This window comes from Manihot esculenta, chromosome 13 (genome assembly GCF_001659605.2).
Source record: "Manihot esculenta cultivar AM560-2 chromosome 13, M.esculenta_v8, whole genome shotgun sequence".
NCBI classification, from domain to species: Eukaryota; Viridiplantae; Streptophyta; class Magnoliopsida; order Malpighiales; family Euphorbiaceae; genus Manihot; species Manihot esculenta.
The window spans coordinates 1167352-1186896 of record NC_035173.2 but is presented as its reverse complement, the minus strand read 5'-3'; the positions used below and the strand labels follow the sequence as shown (position 1 = coordinate 1186896).

At 35.8% G+C, this 19545-nt stretch overlaps 3 protein-coding genes across 8 annotated transcripts; all 3 read right to left on the bottom strand.

The window, feature by feature from the left end:
- Positions 1 to 575: 575 nt before the first annotated feature.
- Positions 576 to 9004, bottom strand: LOC110629964 (protein ESSENTIAL FOR POTEXVIRUS ACCUMULATION 1). 6 transcript variants are annotated; one of them, XM_043949845.1, is made up of 12 exons: positions 8810 to 9004; positions 8601 to 8713; positions 7905 to 8030; positions 7708 to 7790; positions 6114 to 6980; positions 5916 to 6009; positions 5660 to 5824; positions 4761 to 5528; positions 2449 to 4650; positions 2317 to 2377; positions 1322 to 1473; positions 576 to 1157 (listed from the first exon to the last, which is right to left on the bottom strand). In XM_043949845.1, exons 2-12 carry the CDS (start codon positions 8677 to 8679, stop codon positions 838 to 840), a joined length of 4917 nt encoding a protein of 1638 aa, XP_043805780.1. In that variant the 5' UTR covers positions 8680 to 8713; positions 8810 to 9004; the 3' UTR covers positions 576 to 837. The 6 variants fall into 6 exon arrangements, with proteins under 6 accessions (XP_043805780.1, XP_021632897.1, XP_043805782.1 ...); XM_021777205.2 differs by having other exon boundaries at positions 7905 to 7964; XM_043949847.1 differs by having other exon boundaries at positions 1322 to 1458; positions 8601 to 9004.
- Positions 9005 to 11538: 2534 nt separating this feature from the next.
- Positions 11539 to 13102, bottom strand: LOC110629501. Its single transcript, XM_021776501.2, has 2 exons — positions 12288 to 13102; positions 11539 to 12194 (listed from the first exon to the last, which is right to left on the bottom strand). Exons 1-2 carry the CDS (start codon positions 12841 to 12843, stop codon positions 11626 to 11628), a joined length of 1125 nt encoding a protein of 374 aa, XP_021632193.1. The 5' UTR covers positions 12844 to 13102; the 3' UTR covers positions 11539 to 11625.
- Positions 13103 to 14943: 1841 nt separating this feature from the next.
- On the bottom strand, positions 14944 to 19271 carry LOC110630410 (5-methylthioadenosine/S-adenosylhomocysteine deaminase). Its single transcript, XM_021777903.2, has 10 exons — positions 18961 to 19271; positions 18702 to 18874; positions 18440 to 18598; positions 18104 to 18253; positions 17642 to 17785; positions 16635 to 16791; positions 16292 to 16464; positions 16061 to 16116; positions 15486 to 15588; positions 14944 to 15172 (listed from the first exon to the last, which is right to left on the bottom strand). Exons 1-10 carry the CDS (start codon positions 19172 to 19174, stop codon positions 15083 to 15085), a joined length of 1419 nt encoding a protein of 472 aa, XP_021633595.1. The 5' UTR covers positions 19175 to 19271; the 3' UTR covers positions 14944 to 15082.
- Between the last annotated feature and the right edge of the window lie 274 nt (positions 19272 to 19545).

The following is a 19545-nucleotide window of genomic DNA, read 5'->3' as shown; positions in this document are numbered from 1 at the left end:
ATAGCAACACACTTTAATTTAATATTCACAATTTTATATATTTTTTCTTATCAAATAATTGCTTATAATATGCATACATAAAATAAGCAAATACAAAATATTTCTTTTTCTTTATATCATGTGAAATGTATAAGGAAAAGTGGATGGGCATGCATATGAATGATATATTAAACCTTAATTTTCTTTACTATTATTACAAATCAAAAATCACATACTATTAGTAATAATAATAAAACAAAATAAATGTTATTTAAGATATTACAAGTATATTTAATGATAAAAAATACAGTTTAAATATTAAAAATATAATATAAAATAACACTTAACAAATAAATGGATTTCACTTGTCAATATTTTGTTAATCCTTTTCAAAACTCGGCGCTTATTTAACCTCATTGAATGGTCCTGTTTGATTGTTAATTTTCCAGAAAACAAGAAACATTGCATGAAAATCCATTTTGTTTCGGGATAGGATTTCTGCTAAGGCTGAGGTCAGGCAGTGTGATGTGAAAGAAGAATAGCAGTTAAAAACCACACTCGAGAAAGTGCTAGTGGCTTGGGAACATAGCACATTGTTGAGAAAAATGGCTGTGAAACTGATTATCTTCTAATGTTAGGATTGTTAGATCTATACAAGATCCTGTTACCGTACCCAATGTGGATTTACAGGCATTAAAACACCTACCTACCACGTATCATCATCAATTATCTCTGAGGTGGTGAAAAATGAAACTGGGAAAAAATTATGATCTGTAAAAGCTTTGGCAAATAAGAACTATGAACCTATACAACTTGTAAATGAATAATATACAAAAAGAAATTACAGAACGACATTGGTTAATCCTCAATCCTTTGAATTTCACCCATCATGATCCGATTGCTTGTTACTTTAAAACCGAGGAGAGCAGGATCTATTTGCCTCCCTTTTTTACCTTTCTTTTTGCCACTTCGGGCCCCTTGTGTGCTATCTGATGATTCTGACACTGCTGCTGTCATATGGACCTCAGAAGCAGTGGTCTTCTTGGCATTACTTTTAAGCATGTCTATAAATAATGGCTCTGACACATCAGCATCCCCACAAGATGAGGTTCTTCGGGAATGCACATCTTTCTTGCCGGAAGCTGTATTATCAGTAGTTTGGCTCACTGGATTTCCCCCTGAAAATTTTACATTAAAAAATTATTACTAATGAGCACCATAATACACACATGAAAACCGTAATTTTAGGGGGCAGACCCTCTTCAATTGTTGCAATGATGGTTGCAGAGATCAGGATGTATGAAGAGACATAAAGTGCATGCTAAAAAAGATGAGAGCATACCCTCAATACTACTTGAACTTTTCCCCCTGACAACTGTATCAGAGACCAGATCAGATAGTCCTTGAGATGATGAAGCACGAGAGACAGGTGATCGTCTCAACAATATGTTCTCTTGCCCTTTGGATAGTACAGTCACCCTACCATATGGAGCACTGACACATCAAATTCCAGGAATTTAATAGTTAAGGGGCAGACGAGTAAATCGTTCCAAATACATATAACATCTTTGTTTACGTGAGTGAATTTGGCAGAATGAGCAAATTGATTAATATAAAGCTTCAGTGCATGATAACAAGAATCCAGACACCTCCACAATCTAGAGACCTTACTTTGAAACAAGAAGCCAGACTCTTTTCAAAAGAACAAAGTCAGCAAGTTAGGAAAACACTCCAAGTCAAAATATTTCCGTATGCCTTGAGCTATGCAGCAACCAATTTAAATGAAATATTTCATGAGCCAACAGGATAAGAGAAAATTTGCAATTTTTTGACCTATCACTTGGGAGGATAGTGATTATTAATAAACAAAACCCTTCTAGAAGATACAAGAAGATTAATGTGCAATTTTTCCATGCGACTATTCTGTAAAGAAGAGAGCTTCTTCATTCCTCTTCAAAGAAATTACCACCCTGCTTAACCCTACTCCTCTTTTCTTGCAACAAAATACTGTCATTGTAGCAAACTGAAAGTTGAAATGAGTAGAATTGTTTTTGGTCTGACGAGCAGTTGTTTGGAATCATACAACCATGGATCCATTTTTATTAGAGACCAAAGGAAGGGGGGGAAATATCAAACTTGAAAAGAAAATACCAAATGTGCACACCGAATGTAACAATGTGCACGATCTGTTACTCTAAGAAATTAAATGAACTACTAACTGATGTGTTCACATGCAAGTTGCATCATATCTTCTACTCTAACAATTCAGGATTCCTCAGTCAATAGCAAAAAAATAAAGGACAGAAAGCAAGAGAGGAAGAAGAAAGATAAACTTACTGATTTAAGCTGACATCTTCAGCATATGAATTTTGTTGTCCAATTTTGTCATCATAAAATCCTGCATTTCCACCAAAAAGAAATTGGAAAATTTGCAAAAGTAAAAGAAAAAGAAAGTAAGGAGAAACTTACCAGAAACACCAAGAGAAGAATGCCTGCTGAGAGCATGAACTGGAACCTCTCCATGATCCATAGCAGCCAACCTTGTTTGATCAGCTGTGCCATTATGAACATCAGCAACAGAACTCTTTGCCGTACCCTGTATTTTGGATCCATACTTCCTTCCTTCTACCTCTAGGTACTCTCTATTGATAGCGGACTTATCAACGAAGTTAGAATCCCCAAGAACTGCCTGAGTCTCACTAACGCCTAACAATGATAAAATTCCCTCACATTTTGCACCTGATTCAGATCTAAATAGTACTCTTTCTGTACTTCCCATGCTGCTGGCTTGTTCACCAGCTGATGAAACCTCAGCTAGTTCACAAGAATTAGAACCATAAGAACCTATGGCAAGTGAGTTGTTTAGACTGGCTTCCCGGTCTGAAATAACAGAAAGAGGGTGACCTGAAGAGCTTGATCCAGAGTAAAGGCCTGACATTGACCTCTTCTCAAAAGACAATCCATCACTCATATGAAGTGTATCAGAAGGTGGATGACCAGATTTCTGATGGAGCAATTCCATTAACAATTGCCTTGATTTATCATCATTCAATTCATCTGACATCCATAAACTTGAATCTTTAGCAGTCATCTTAATGTCAGGCTCCCTTTTCTGCCATTCAGAGTTTATGTGCAATTGTTGAATTCGGGATTCCATCCAGTCATTTGCTACCGGCCCATTGCCTTCAGGCCAACGGCCATCAATAGCATCAAGATGTGAAACATGGAATTGGTTAGGAACCACAGGGTGATGAGAATTATGTAAGTGGCCACCAGAAGACAATGTTCCCACTTGACCAGCAGATTGCATTCGGGTGCTCAACTCCTGCATATCTAAACCATGAGCATGAACCATAGCATTTACAACATCCATATTCATCCCTGAAACACCAGCAGGCAAAGACAGGGACCTCTCAAACGGCATTGAGCCAGGTTCAAAAAGCCCTTGCTGCAGTCGGTCTTGAAATGAAAGATTTCGCTCAAGGTGGCTCAACTGATCCTCATGTGGTGGCCTCTGCTGCCGTTGATAAAAATCTAATGGGCTAATTCCTGAAGAATGAGCTCTATGATTAACAGAACTTCTGAAGAACTGATCATTTTCATTAACCTGTTGCCACATAGAACCAATATGACTCTCCTCCATATTCATCCGCTGTCTCAATCCCATAGGCAACTGTCTGGCCTGCAGCTGTTCCTGAAGAATCTGATGCTCTAAAGATTGCATTTGCCCATGCTGTGCACGAGATAATAGCTCAAATAAATCTCTTTGCTGATCTTGCTGTGGTGTCTGACCAAATTTTGCTTGAGTAAGTTGTTCTACAGATGGAACAAAGTGCCTTTGAGGGTGATGAGACCGTTGTTGCAGTTCATGTAGAAGTTGTTGCTCCAATAAAACCTGATCAAGAACATTGTTGGCTCTAATAGGATCAACATGTGATTGTACAAGGCCAGAATCAGCCATCTGGCCATGAAGCAACTGTTCAAGAAGCACTTGCCGAGCTTGGGATTGTTGTCGTTCCTGCAAAAGCTTTTGCTGTTGATGAAACTGCTGCTGTTGCTCTTGGAGATGAAGCTGCCGCTGTTGCTGCAGCTGAAGTGCCAAAAGATGTTCCAGGTCTGGCACAGGACGGTTGACCATCTGCTGATGACGCATAAGATTCTGACCTGGAACATGTTCTAGAAGCGATTCATTCAAGTGTGAATGAGATAGTATATTTCGTTGTTGTTGTTGCTGCTGCTGCTGCTGAAATTGTTGTGACATTAGCTGCTCTGCTAGGTCAAAACGATTAGGCTCTTGTTCAACATGTGACAAATGTCGAGCAGCAGTGGCATCTTGAAATGAGTTGGGGACAGAAAGAATATCTTGTCTATAAAAATCAGACCATTTCTCTGCAACAGCAGCTGAATCGGTCATAGCACCGAGTGGAGCAGGCCTTCCCACACTGGAAGGGATATCAGGTTCAATTTGTCTATTTTGAGAGCCCTCAAGCTCAGACCAGAATAAGCCAAAAGGATGCAACTTATTATCACTCCGATATGGTAAGCCAGGTTTCGACAATTCATTTTGAAGAGATGGGTAACCATTAGATTTTGCTAAAGGATCATGAACATTCCCAGATGATTGCATGGTAGGATAGCCACTACTGCCAGGTCTTCCTGGAAAAACAATTTCTGGAAAATTGAAGCATCATTAGAATAGTATACAGGAAGAAAATCTAATCAGTAAAATTAGATGTAAAATTTTTGCTTAACAATTTGAAAAAAAAAAATTAAGGAAAAACCTTCATCATGTGCAACAAAATCATGAAAGCTTTGGCTCTCAGAATGTGGCAAATGAAGTGGATTTTCAGGCTCTGACATTCTTGATTGAACATGCTGAGCAGAGAGGCTATTTAAATCGGATAATGGCTGGCACAACTCATTTATTACATCAGTATTTTCTGGAGCAGCAACAGGTAAACCAGGCTCCAAATTTCCTCCTAAAGCACCAGATTGTTCCTTCTCAGAACTGGGATACACTCCCCTCAGTTTTAGGTGTGGCATCACCTCTCCCAAACTTTGGAAAGATGTACCTTCAGGAGCATCTGCCAAGCGAACTGGCAAATCTGTTCCAAAATAGCCCTCTTCAAACCACAAGACAATGTCAGCTCCAAGAAATGGTCCTTGAGTATTCCCATGAGGATCAATGTAATAGAAGTAGAAGTCCTCGAGTTGTGTACTCCTTTCCAGATCTTTTGCATCACTTTTATTAGCCAAGTGCAACATAGCACTACTACGGTCTTGATCAGGAGAGGGGAGAACAAAAAGCGAGTTTGAATCGTCAGGAAGCTTAGATTTAACATCAAAAGGAGAGGCCGAGTCAACTTCATCAGCAGGAAAATTAGTCAAAGCAGACCTCACTCCCTGCCCATTATCTCTAATGTCAATCGGAGAAGCAGCAGAGGAAGTATTGATGCTTACTTTTGTAGTTCCAGCAACATTGCATTCCAAAACTGTAGTAGTGACTCCATCAGCAGTAACCTTGTTTCCTTGATGATCAACCTCTTTTTCTAGAATAATGTGCAATTCAACTTTGTTCAAATATAAAAAGAGGGAGCGACAGAGTAATCTATTTCTTATTAAAATATATATTAAATTTTACTCTGACATATATAATGGCAAAATCCAATATAATGCTCACCATTTAACACATTTAAATGTGAATCGTGAATCCAAGAGGAATGGCCACCGTCAGTTTGACATGTGCCATTGTTTGAAGCATCTTGAAAGGTATCAGCACTATCATCAGAGGGAACTGAGGAGAGGACACCCAGTTTTCCTTCATTGCATTCATAGTCTCCAGCGCCTGCACATAAACAAAGAAAACATAGAAAATTCAGATTAAAAAAAACAAAGTAGAACATGGAAAAACGTCAAAGTGATTAGAACTAATATACCAGAAACATTTTCAGTTGACCTCCCCTTTCTAAATGAATTATATGCTACCCCGCTACTTGTGATTGTCCCTTTCCATATATCAGTAAGTGTAACCTGTCACCATCAGAAGCCCAATAAAGATCAGATAATCAGCTCAAACCTAAATGAAAAAATGTTATGAGAACAGATAAGTAAATTGCAGTAGCCCAATCACTTACCTCCTCTTCAGCATCAGGAGAAACAAAGGCCAATGGTTCAATAACATCAACTTGAGTTATTGGTAAACATTCCTCCATTTCGTCAGGCATTGCAGCAAAAGATGGATCAAGCTTCTGTCTGCGATAGATATCAAGAAGCTTACCCCTTGGATAACAAAATGTCTCCGATATGACGTTTGGCTTTCCAATGACACTTCCACTGTTGTATGCATGAGGACCGGTAGAGGTGCCTGCAGATGAAGATCTACCAATGGCATTTGACCTTCCCCGTCCAAGAGCAAATCCCAAATTTGAACTTTCACCCCGACCTCTTTCAAGTCCAAATCCAGGTGCAGCACGGTAGGTAGTGGAACCTGTTGAATGAACCTCCATTCTATGTCGGGGTCTCCACTTATCTCGAGAATCTGAGTCACGCTCAGAAACTGAACGGTTGCTAATGATAGAAGATTGATTGTCATTGTGAGCATCATCCTTCTCTTTATCCACATCCATCCTCTTCTCTGTTCGTGGTTCCTTCTCTTTGTCTTCAGGACCCCACCGAGAGGACCATTTGCTATCTCGGCGTGCTTCATGCACAGGGTTACGATTGTTAGCCTCATGCCACCGATCAGGGGATGGAAAAACTCTATTCTCAACTGTTTCTCTGATAGAAACACTGTCAACACGACGGTCAATCTTCCTACGATCTCTTCGAGGACCAAGTAAACCAGTTTCCCTTTCCTCTTCACGCCAACGGCGATTACTTTCATTCTCAGTAACAGTCTTTCTCCAATCTTTTTTGTCTTCAGTTCCCTCCAAACGCCAACCGTCCTTCAGGCTTGGATCAATGGAATTCCCAAGAGACACTGAAGTTAGAGCACGCATGTCCTGTCATACACCCATAGAAAGTGACCCACCATAAAAAAACGCTAATGATAGCATTGGAAGAAAAAAATCATAAAAAGATCAAGCCAGGACAAATGACAAACAGAAAAAATAGAGTCTCAAGGCTAAGGCTTAGTGGCATCTGATAAACTCCCTAGTAGGATGTTATGGATTGATCTTTAAAATCATTTTAAGATGAAAATTACCATAACAAACAGAGGTTAAGAGTTTTTCATCTTAATTAGCTCTAGAATTCTTCGGAGATAACAAGCAAGAATAATACAACACTTCTCAAAGTTTCACTTGTAGTGTAACTTTAACTCCAGACCTCAGAAGACTAAAGAAGCCCAAAGGAAAGACACATGCACGAGAAATGCAAGAGGACAAAGACATAAAGTATGCTCTTCTTTTCTCTTCATACAGTTTATCATTAAGCAACAGAAATGTCTATATATAAAACCCAGGTTCAATGACCTACAAAGTAGAAGTAAAAAGAATTTTAAACCAAAAGGCAGAAAGGAAGTTGCTTCTGCATGGTAATAAATTTTGAGTCAACATAGGAAGTGCAACTCATAATAAATATCTCTTTTCACGCATTAAAAGTTGCAAATTCATGAGTTTGCAGGTGAAACCATGTGATAATAGCTGATGCAAGCGAACTTATATTTATTGTAAGAATTACAGACTAGAATAAAATTAAATAATGCTGTTCAGTTGAATTAGGATATACCATCTTGTTCTCATTTGGTTTGCTATATAGCCACTGAGGAGATAAAGGTATGCTGCTTTCTGAAGCCAATTGATCTGTGATAACTGGTAGATCAACACGATTATGCACAGTGGAAAGGCGATAAAAAGAATATCAAATTTTATTATCAGAAAAAGTATTCAATTGCCAGGAAAAAAATGAAAAACAAACTTAGCTACCTTTAATCTCACCATTTAACCCCAGAGAGACTTTTTCCTCATCACTTCCCAAAGCTTCCACTGGGACAATAAGAAAACAGATAAATACAACAACAGAATCATTACACGTTTGAAGACTGGGGTTATCTACAACAATTAAGCTTATTGATCAGATTCATTACCCACGCACATAACTTGAAAGTCAATTCGGTATCCATAACAGGATATGTTGTGAAAGATTATAATTTCTTTTTCCTTAGTGATATGAAATTCACATTTCAGTCATAAACAACAGCAATACTAAACACTTAAACGACTTGATAATAGCCCAACAGTAATTGGATTGCTTGTATAAAAATATACAATAAAAATAAATGAAAAAAAAAACATAAAAGAAAACAAACTGAAAATTTGGTAAATACGCATTAAAAACTAATTAATTTAAAACGACTGTAAACAGATCATAAATTGTACAGAGATATTAAAACTAAATCGATCAAGAATAATAACAAAAACAATAACAATAACCTAAGTAACACATAATTTCATTAAAAATTAAAGAATAAAAAACAACACTTGATCTTCATTATCACCAAAAAACTAATAAACGAACTTGATGTTCCAGGAGTAGCTTGATGCAGCAGAGTTCAGATCAATAGAACGAAAAATTTAACATTAACTCAGAGGATAATTACAAGTAGTTACTGAGAGAGTTACCTTTAGGGGTGGTCCAGGAGTGATCGGATGGTTTAGAGGAGAGGAGATCCTCAGGCAGATCGAGCTTTCCTTCGGCCATCGGACGGTGGAGAAATGGAGCAATCGAAAAATAGCTAAACAAAAGGAGTAAGAGAAATGAGAAAGAGAGGTAGTGAAGATCGAAACAAGGAAGAATCAGAAGGAATGAGAAAAGGCGAAAGAGCAAGTACCAATTGGAGAAGTACACGAAGAAGAAGGAAGAGAGTGAGAGCTAGTGGTAGTGGTTTTGGGAGTTCTAGGGTTTTCAAGCTCTGACGGAAAATTACCTTTGCAAGCTGCTGCGAGAGAGATAGGGAGGAGAGAGAGACAGAATTGAGGAGGACTGGGCTTTGGCTTGGTTGGTCAGAAAAGAGAAATCAGCTTAATGGCAAGTGAAATTTATATATTCTATAATTATTTTGTTTAAAAATGAAATAAAAATCAATTTATTTTGAAACTTTACCTTGAAAAAAAATTAATAAATAATGACAAAAACAAAAATGATATCGACTAACGTAACAAAATATTTCTAAAATTAATAATAACAAATGAAATTAAATTGATTTAATTTTTTATTGTCTCTACTGTTTAAAATAAAAAATAGTTTTTAACTAGTGATTATGTTAAAAGCCTTTTCGGTAAACAGTTCATCGATTTGATAACTATTAGTTGTTTTACAAGTTATGTTACCGTAAAATATTAATTATTAATAATTAATTATTTATATATTAATTTAAAATAAGATATAATTGTAGTTATTAAATAATAAATAATAATATTTTAATTTAATTAAAACTATAAATTTTAAATTAAACCTAATTAACTCAAAAAGGTAGAGTATGAAATAGTCAAAGGAGGTTTAAAATTTATAAAATTCTTTAAATTTAAATTGTATTCGGAGAAATTTTCATATTAAATTTGAATTAGATTGAGCGAAAATTATTCAATACACACGAATATATTATTTTTATTCTAAAATATGTGAAATTTATAAAAGTATTAAAAGTTATTGATCAACGGATCAAAATAAATAAAAATATTACATGATTTTATGAAAAAATTTTATTTTTTAAATTTAATTTGTTGAAAAATAAAATTTTTATAAAAATTCATTTTAATTAATTTATTTTTTTATCACCTTTTATATTTAGTAACCATTTGAAATAATTTAATTTTAACTAAAAATTTCAAACAAATAGAAATTATGCTAAAAACAATTTTCCTCTTTGAAATTTATGAGTATAAAATCGATTGATTTATCTTTTATCAATCTTTTTATTTTAACTATATAAGAATTCAATAACTGTTTTTTTTTTTTAATTAATCTTTATGTTTGAGAATATAATAAATAAGAGGTTCAATTCTTTTAACTTAAAAAAATATTTCAAAATAAAATTAGTGTAACTGAGTTTATTTCTCATCTTCTATGGTCCCACAGGATTTTTTTCGTTTTTGGTTTCTTGTTTTAATTTTTCTTGGTTTGGTTTTGTTTAAATCTTTTGTTTATGGAGTTTTGTTAAAATGTCGCTGTCGGTAGTTCGCATCGATTCCCTCTTTGATATGGTTGTAGTTGTAGGCAGTCATAGGTAGCAGTAGAAGTCTAACTTTGAGTTTGAAGTTTTCTGTCAAGGCAGATTGTTATACAGGTCGTTCGCCATGCATGGTTTCTAGTTCTAGCGAGCATAAGAGTTGTATTTTCCTACGATATTGTAACTTTATACGCTTCCCAGTGATCGGCATTGAGATTTGGTACAAGAAAGTCTTTATTTCTCTATTTAAGGGAGAATTTTGGAGACAGTTAATTACCTTCTATGAAAACTCAGTTCACTATTGCGTCTAGGTTTAAAGTTTGTTTGTATTTTCAGTATTGTAGATCAAATGGACTTAGCCTTTTATGTTTATCATTTTTATCGATGAATATTTTACGATAAAAAAAAAAAAAAAAAAAAGCAAACAGGTTATAAACCAGAATCAGCAAGGCAATGAAGAAAGAAGGATTAACTTCACCAATGAGTAATGAGCGACGACCAAAATTGGCCTTGTGTGGACTGCATCCTCCTACCAAAAACTTCTAATTGGGCCAATATAGTCAAGTTTAAATATAAAATAAAAGTATTTAAGAAAATAAATTGATAAATCAAAGTTTTTTTTTTTCAATTTTGGTTTAACTCAATAACATTATTTTTTCAGCTTATTTTTACTATTTTAATTTGATACCAAACATAATTGTAAGTTGAAACTTTGTTTAGTGATAAGAGTTACTAAAAAAAAAAAAAAAAAAAAAAAAAGACTTATTTAAACTCTAAAATAAACATTGAATATCTAAACAGTTTGTTATCTATATTTTGAATTATCGGTTTATCGCTTCAAAAAAGAATGACGAAGAGTATTCAATTCAAAATATGCACTGCTCTTATAATGTCTCATTATTCTTCCTTTATAGCCCATAGCCCTCAACAAGATATTATCGTCTCACAATTCTTAATAGATGAGAGTAATAAAAATACCAACTCCAATAGATCACTCTTTGAAATTAAATGCTAACGCTATAAGACTTATCATATTTTTAAAATAAAATAATATAAATATTAATTTTTACTTATTTCGAAATCCTAAATGTAATTCATCTTTCTTTCCTTTTTTTTTTTTATATATATATAATTCAAATCCTCTACACTGATGATCAAGATCAACAGTTCGCCCAAGTTTTCAGCTCTATTCGGCCAATCAAACAGAATAAAAGCAGAGTGCGATTGAGAATCTGATGCTACGATGGTTACATTTACGGATGCTAATGCTATAGGATGAGGTTATTGCTCAACAAGAGATGTTGCGCAAGTCCATTTTACACTTCCACGAACAATTACGTTCATTTCAAACTCAATCAAGAGAAACAGAAGGTGAAAAAAGAAAAAGGAAATTGAAAGAAACAGAAAGAATCCAAATTCATATCAACTCACAGAAACAAACCCAAAATCCATACGTCAATTTTACTTTAAAAGATTCACTATCTCTTTCCACATTTCTTAGCATCTTCTGTTGATTCCAAACAATCCACTACTCCACCTGTATTCCTCCTCTTCTTCTTCCTCTTAGATCTTTCACACATTAAAGCCCTTTCCAGCTGCTCAACCCTATGTGACAACGAGCTCAGCAACCTCGTTTGCATCTCATTTCTCTCGAACAATTCCGACATTAACCCCATCATTTTTTTATTGTCTTCCATCATCCTCTCCAGAAGTTCTTTGCTCTTTGTGCTCACCTCCTTTTTGTCCCCACAAGATTGATCTTTCTCATGTTCTGTTTCCTTCTGATCAGCTAGAGTATTTTCATGGCTTTCAAAAGAATCATCTTCTGGGTTGGCAGAGGAATCCACTTGGCTTTCTTCACGACTTAAATCCACACTTTCTGCATATTCACTCCCTGCTCCTGACACGTCATGTTCAGCATTTCCATCTTCTCCAACTTCAACTTCAGCCAATTCCACATCTCCCATGCTTTCACGACCCGTTTTAGACTCCTGTCGTTCTGGGTTTTGCAATTTTTCAGGCATCTTCTCCGATTCACCAACATTAGCTACAGAAACACAGTCGCATTTGGGTGCGGTTTCAACATGACTTTGCAATTCATTCAAAGAATCGGAATTAGAAGCAGAATTAGCTACAATACCTTCAACGTCAGGGGCCCTATCATGGGTTTCTGAGTTTTGATCGGTATCTTCTTCGCCATTCTTGGCCAAATCATCAACTTCCAATTCCTGATCACCGGCAACAATAGCATCAATCATCTCCTGCAACCTAATCGCCCTTTTTATCACAGCCCTCCTACAATCCCTAACACCAGAATCCACACCCGGCACAGAATCCAACCTCAACAACAAATTCATAAGCGTCTCATTAACCTTCAACCGCTCCTTCGAATCCCTCCGAATCAGCTCCACAGTGTTCTTCATCGAAATCCTCTTCTCTATCTCATCAACCTCCCTCTTAATGCCAGCAATCTTCTTAACACTTTTTCTGACCAAAAATCCCCTAAACACCTTCTGGATCTTAACAACAGAATCCATTCTGCTAGGCGCGGAATCGACATAACGGACGGGAATTTGCACCACCTTCTGAACAGGCGTCGTTTGGCGGCTCACAGGTATTTGTCTAACGGCGGGGTAATAATAGCGAGGGGGAGATGGGTAACTGAAGTGGCTCCTGCTGAAGAAGGGATCATCCATGATTGAAAAGAAATCTGATTCTGGTTTGCTTTGAGTTTTTGCGTTGTAATGAATAATGATGTGGCGTTTGGGGAATTGCGAAGCATTTATATAGGGAGGATTTCTGAATTTGTGATCCGAAGATGGAGAGATGACTAGGAAGTTCCAGAAGATTCAAGGAGAGAGATTTGGGTTTCTGTGGGTTCTAGAAAACTTTCGAATCTTCTATTGGCGCGCGGTTCGTTGAGTCATGGGTCGGATTTGGGTTTTCTCCGCTCAAATCCTGCGTCTTACGGCCCATTTAACTTCTTATAAGATTGGGACCGTTTTATCAACTTATTATTTCCAAGAAAAGTAATTTAAGGTACATATAAAATTTCTATCTTTTTTATAATTACTTGATTTCATACAAAATAAAATATTATTTTATTAAAAAAATATAATTTAATATAAATTTATCTCTTTAAACAGTTATTCACTAAATATAGTAAGCGATTTTTTTTTCAGGCGTTAAAGAAAACAAAAGGTGAAAATAAAGAAGAAAAAATTAAAAACAAAAAGTTATTTTTCTCTCATCATTTGAATGTTAGAGAAGGGAAAAGTAACTTTTTAATATGATAAAATAACTGTTTTATCCTTTATATTTGTAATTAAAATAAATAATTTTAAAGATAAAAAAGTAATTATTTTTATTTTCCATGAATAGTAATTTTTAATTAAAATTTTCCTTACTCTTTTATTTTCTTTTCATCCATCCAAACATACCGTAACACAATTAGAACAATATATCAATATGAAAATTTTATATTTTTTTTTTAAAATTAAAATTGGTCAAGACAGACGACCGAGTCTTTTAATTTATCATTGAAAAAATGTTTGTGATTTGTGGAAATATTATAAAATTAAGATGCATTCTTTAATATTCTTTTTTGATAGGAAAATCAGAAATATTAAATGGATGAAAGTGTTGAGAAAAGAACAAAGCTCACAAGGTGATTTCTGCCAGACCATCCAGGTGTTAGTCCCATTAAAAGGCCACAAGGCCGTTCAGATATTGATTTTGCATAACAAGACATCTCACGCTAGGCCACAAGGCAACTTTAGTTAGGCCATAATCTGAATGTTAGACCACGAAAACAAATAAATAAAAGCCATAAGGTAGTCGCCAGGCCATAATCTGAGTATTGTATCGCGGAAACATAAACAAAGAAAGGCCATAAGACAGTTCGCCAAACCATAATCTAGGTGTTAGACCGTAGAAACAAACAAATAAAAGCCATAAGGTAGTTGTCATGCCATAATTCGGGCGCTGGACAGTGAAAACATAAACAAAGAAAGGCCACAAGGCAGTCGCTAGGCCATAATCCGGATGTTGGATGACTATGAAAACAAACAAACAAAGAAAGGCCATAAGTCAGAAATCCATCAGGCCAAAAGAACGAGTGTTAGTCCCATTAAAATAAGGCCATAAATCAGGAATCTGTTAGGATAGAAGACCGAATGTTAGTCCTACAAAATAAGACCACAAGATGGGTTCCGCTAGGCCAGAAGATCAAGAGTTGGTCCCATTAAACCAAGCCATAAGTCGGGAATCTGTTAGGCCAAAAGACCGGGTGTTAGTCCCACTAAAATAAGGTCATAAGTCAAGAATCCATAAGGCCAAAAGATTGGGTGTTAGTCCCACTAAAACAAAGTCATAAGTCAAGAGTTCGTCAGGCTAGAAGACCTGGTGTTAGTCCCACTAAACAAGGCCTCAAGGCGAAAATATGCCAAGCCGACCAACCGGGTGTTAGTCCCGCTCTACAAAATATTTCTAAGGAATTTCTTGCACAGTCTCAAGGCAGAAATATGCCAGGCCGACCAGCTGGGTGATAGTCCTGCTCCAGGCCGGCCGACCGAGTAACAGTCCTGCTCTAGGCTGACTAACCAGGTGATAGTCCGGCTTTATAAAAAGTTTCTAAGGCATTTAATGTCAGGTCACAAGGCGGGTATACGCTAGGTTTTACTGTATAAATTCCTTTTTTTTTCTTATAAATTAAATAAAGTAATCGTGTATCATGAGATCCCACTATAATTAATTAATTAATGAATGATAATGATGATAAAATAATTGGACAGTCATTATCTTCAAGAAGTTTCTTCAAGCTCCATCTAAATGGTAAAAAACGTGATACTTTCCGAAGACTCTTTAAAATCCAAACATAAGAATATAATAACTTTTTCAATGGAAAGTGATTATAGAGGACCTTCAAAGGAAGGATTAGAGGACATTCATTCTGTTAGGGATGCTGATACCAGCTCTCTTCAAGAGTTCACCAGAAGCCTCCTTTGCTCTTGAAATTACTTCTTCCTGTCAATAATTAACAGACACAAGTACAGCCATAAAACTCTCCTAGAGAAAAAGCATAGAAGATGAGTTTGTATATACTTTGGTAAATTGCAGCAAATTTTAACTGCTTGGTGATTAGTATTTTTAAGAAACTGCACGTGTGAAATTTCTCAATTTTATAGAAGCTATTGTTGTGATTTTTCATTATGTGAAAGTATATGGAGGATTGGATTCATATAAATTTAACATGAATTGAAGAGAGTGAAGCACCGGATTATCATGGAGTTTATCTAGATTAACCATTTAATGACATCAAACAGGAAAAGGAAAGTACCTCATCCACATTCAAAATCTTTTTGTCCTTCATAATCCACTTGCCATTACACATTACTGAGACAATATTCTCAGTCCGCATGCAGTAGACAAGGCTCGAAATGCTGCATAACGGTATAAAAGTGAAAAATCAATCAATCCATGAGGCTGATGAAGACAAATGGATTGAATAGCAGGCGGGCTATCCTTTTCAAAGTAAACCAAAATAATGGTAGTAAGATGAAATAGCTAATAAACACAATGTTAGATGATCTTTCCCAATTTTATGCCCTCTATTCACATTGTGCCGCACATCCAACAAAAAAAAAAACAATACCCTGCAGATCTTCTGTTCCATCTGCTCGGTCAAAAATATTTGCTGAGAATGCAATGTGAATAGGGTTCTTAACCCACATCCATCAGAACTATTTCTAAAAACAATTTTACCTATTCCTACATTCGGCCTCAACAACATTTCCAATTAACATCCAGAAACTGCCACCAGAGAATTACAGTGCCCTCACAATCTAAGACTGCCTATAATTCACATAAATGAACTCTAAATTGCACATAAATTTCAGAAGGATGGTTCTATACCAGTCATGAATAGGGACCATTGACCATAAGTTAGTATTGACAACAACCAAGTCAGCCTGCCAAAATTGAGAAAATAAAGGGTAATCATCTTCAATTTTCTAGAAAAGAATGAATAAAGATATGGACTTAATTGTAAGTCATGTGCATGTGTGAGAGATAGATTTGCAAAATACAGGGAGAGGGAACGTGGAGAAGAGCAACCAAATTCCACTTAGTAAATAACAATCCAACCTTCTTCCCAGCCTCAATTGATCCAATTTCATCATCCCAGAGCGCAGTTTTTGCACCATTTATGGTTGCCATTTTAAGAACTATTTCAGATGGGAGAGCCATTGGATCAGTTGCTCCATTTGCAAAAACTTCCCTCCCTTTGTTAATCAAAGAAGCCAGATACATCTCATCAACTGCAAAGAGGTGAATCCTACAATAACTTTCACATCATTGATAATGCATAGGGTCAATGAAAGGGAAACCAAAAATAGCAAACTGGCAAATAAACTATCCTGTAATATGAAAATTACTGAACACATATGAGAAGTGAAACTGAAACCAGAATGTTAGAAGTTAAACAAACCCATGCTCATTCTATTATTTGATGGTGCTCCATCCGTTCCCAAGGAGACACAGATTCCAGAATCAAGCATCTGCTTAATAGGTGCAAATCCAAGCATTCGCATTGCAGAAGCTGGGCAGTGCGATACTTTGACCCCAGCTCTTGAAAGAAAACCAATCTGGGGAAGACGAATAGCAGCCACAATGCAAAAAAATGTGATATTAGATACCAGCTATAGGCAAAAGTATGGACCAATTGGCACTTGCTTATGACCAAGTAACTATCAGACCAGCAAGGATAGAGTAAATTAAAGAGCATATCTCTTGATCATAAGGATCAATTTCTAGTAGCACAACTTAATAATTTCATAAAGCTTCTGCATGATTTCCTTCGGATTAAACAAACATCTTACAGTTGTATTTGATTCAAAAGAATCTCAATTCAGAAGGTATGTTACAAATCTCATACCGCTCTACCTTATTTTAAGATATAAGGTGTCAATGGTCAACTGTTGAAAAAAATACGCAAGAGCAAAAATGCTAATTGCACATCACAATGCAAAACCCGGATATGCTGAAAACTGAAAAAAGGTGATGTATCTGTGGGGATTAACCATTTATGGTATGAAAAAGCAAGCAGCGAATGTATAAAAATTCATTCAACAAATTCTCTATAGGAATCCAATGAGACTCTTGTTCCTTGTTGTAATTCAAGATAACATATGAACTTCCTACTTTCTTAATATCCAATTTAGGACTCAAAAATATCAGAACAAACAAAAAATACTATGAAACATTCAATGGGGAATAATAAACACTTTACAGCAAAAATAATCATCATTACAGTCAAGCTGGATAACAAAAGTCAAATTCTGCGGTCTACCAAGTACCAAGCTCTTCACCAGTATCACACTATGCCATATGGTCCATGTCATTGGTAACTTAAACATTTTAGAGAAGGAAAATAGGCAAAAAAAAAAAAAAGTTTCTCCCTTGGTGCCAAAAAAGAAGTTAGTAGCAGCTACTGACCTCAGTATTATTGACCCAAACTGTGTGAGCAGCCAGTAAGTTCTTCTGGAGGAAGTCTATCTTCTCCAAGTACGCAACAGTTCCATGTTCAACTTTTCGTGTATCCATCACAACTTGATTCTCGTAAGCTATCTCTGAGACATGCTAAAGATTGGAAAGTATAGCTGAATCTATTTTAAATCGGCATCTTCTCCATCACATCAAAGTTCAGCCTTTGTTAGTTTGCCTTTGCAATATATTATTTAATTATGAACCAGTGACAGTTTCTTAGAATAAAAAGGAATTAGAGATCAATATTTGATGGTCAAAATTCTTTATATTTCATACAAAATCCAACAAAGGAAACGTATGCATGTTTCAGCAGTTTTCTTATAGCAAGCACCTAATATGCACAAAAAGTATCAGATGGACAGATAGCAAGCATCCTAGCTACATTTCAGACACAGAAAGAGAGAGCATTACCATATGTATTCCAGTTTTTAGTTCCCTAGCTGTGTCCCTTGTTTCATGTAATAGGCGATCAGTTGAATTCATAATTTGCCTAATTCCAAGCCATACCCTAATGCGCCCATCTGCCGTATTGTGGTGCTTCTGGTAAAGCTCCTTCTGAGACTGTACCTTTGAAGTGACAAATCAGCATCAACCAAGTCTTGGCGTTTGAAAACAAACCAGAAATTCAAAATTCTCAACAATTGATATAATGCGAATGCAATAACACTTTTGCACGTAAGAGAAATGTAATACAATAACTTCAGATTATTGCAAGGCCATTTTTGAGAAATTTTTTCAATGCTCAACCTGAATACATTCATCTGAGGTTCGATTGGCCCAAGACGGAGGTAAACCCTCACCAGAGTCCATAGTAGACTGAGTTAAGCAAGCTCGCAACCCCAGTTCCTCAACTGCTCGAGCCATTCCAGAGACATGCTGCCCTCCTGCCTCAGCAAAGCAAGTAACCTAATTCAAATTAATCCCAAAACCATCAAAATCCACTCATAATTCTCCTATTAAAAATCCAAACTTTAAAATTAAAAGGAAAATAAATTAGAAGAACACTAACCCCAGAGTGGATGAGTTCTATTCCACAAAGTAGAGTAGAAAGGTAAGAATCTCGCTCGGTCATGTTAGATTCATAAGGCCAAATTCGATGGTGTAACCAAGTCATTAAATCCACATCATCTGCTATCCCTCTAGCGAGTTGTTGCGAGGTATGAACATGAGTGTTGATAAATCCTAATAATAAACTCACCGAGTCAATTAACCATCAAAATCGCTAAAAAAAAAAAAAAGGAAACAAAATTAAGGACAAGGAGGAGAACCAGGGAGCAAGAATTGGCGATGGAGATCAATGATATGGTGGGCAATGGCGGAGAATTGAGCTAGAATATCGGGGGATTGACCAATGGCTTTGATTTTATCTTGGTCGATAACAATCCCACCATCTCTGAAGACTCGGCTCTCGGAGTCCATGGTAACGATAGTTGCATTGTGGATAATCGTCACTGAGCTGCTCCTCTGATTCTCCATTTCCATTTCTCTTCGATCTGCACTGCTTAATGCTTCTGACCAGTAAGGGACTTGTGTGTCAAAGTTTTGACTTTTTGAGTCCACGTTGCTTCCATTTGTAAAACTACTAAAACTGCTGCCACAACGCACCGTTTTTCTCCTACTAGAATCTAATATACTGCAGTCCGTAGAGAATAACGAATCGTTTCGAGGGATACATATGGGTTGCTTCTGTTTTTTGACCCTTGAAAATGTTTAATTAACTTCTTATTTTATTTTTTTTATTAAAAAAACTTGTAATTTATTTATTTTTTTCTTTTAAATATTTTTTTAAGATAATAATTTATCTAACATGATGTGTGAATTTATTTATTTATTTTTAAAAATAATAATTTATT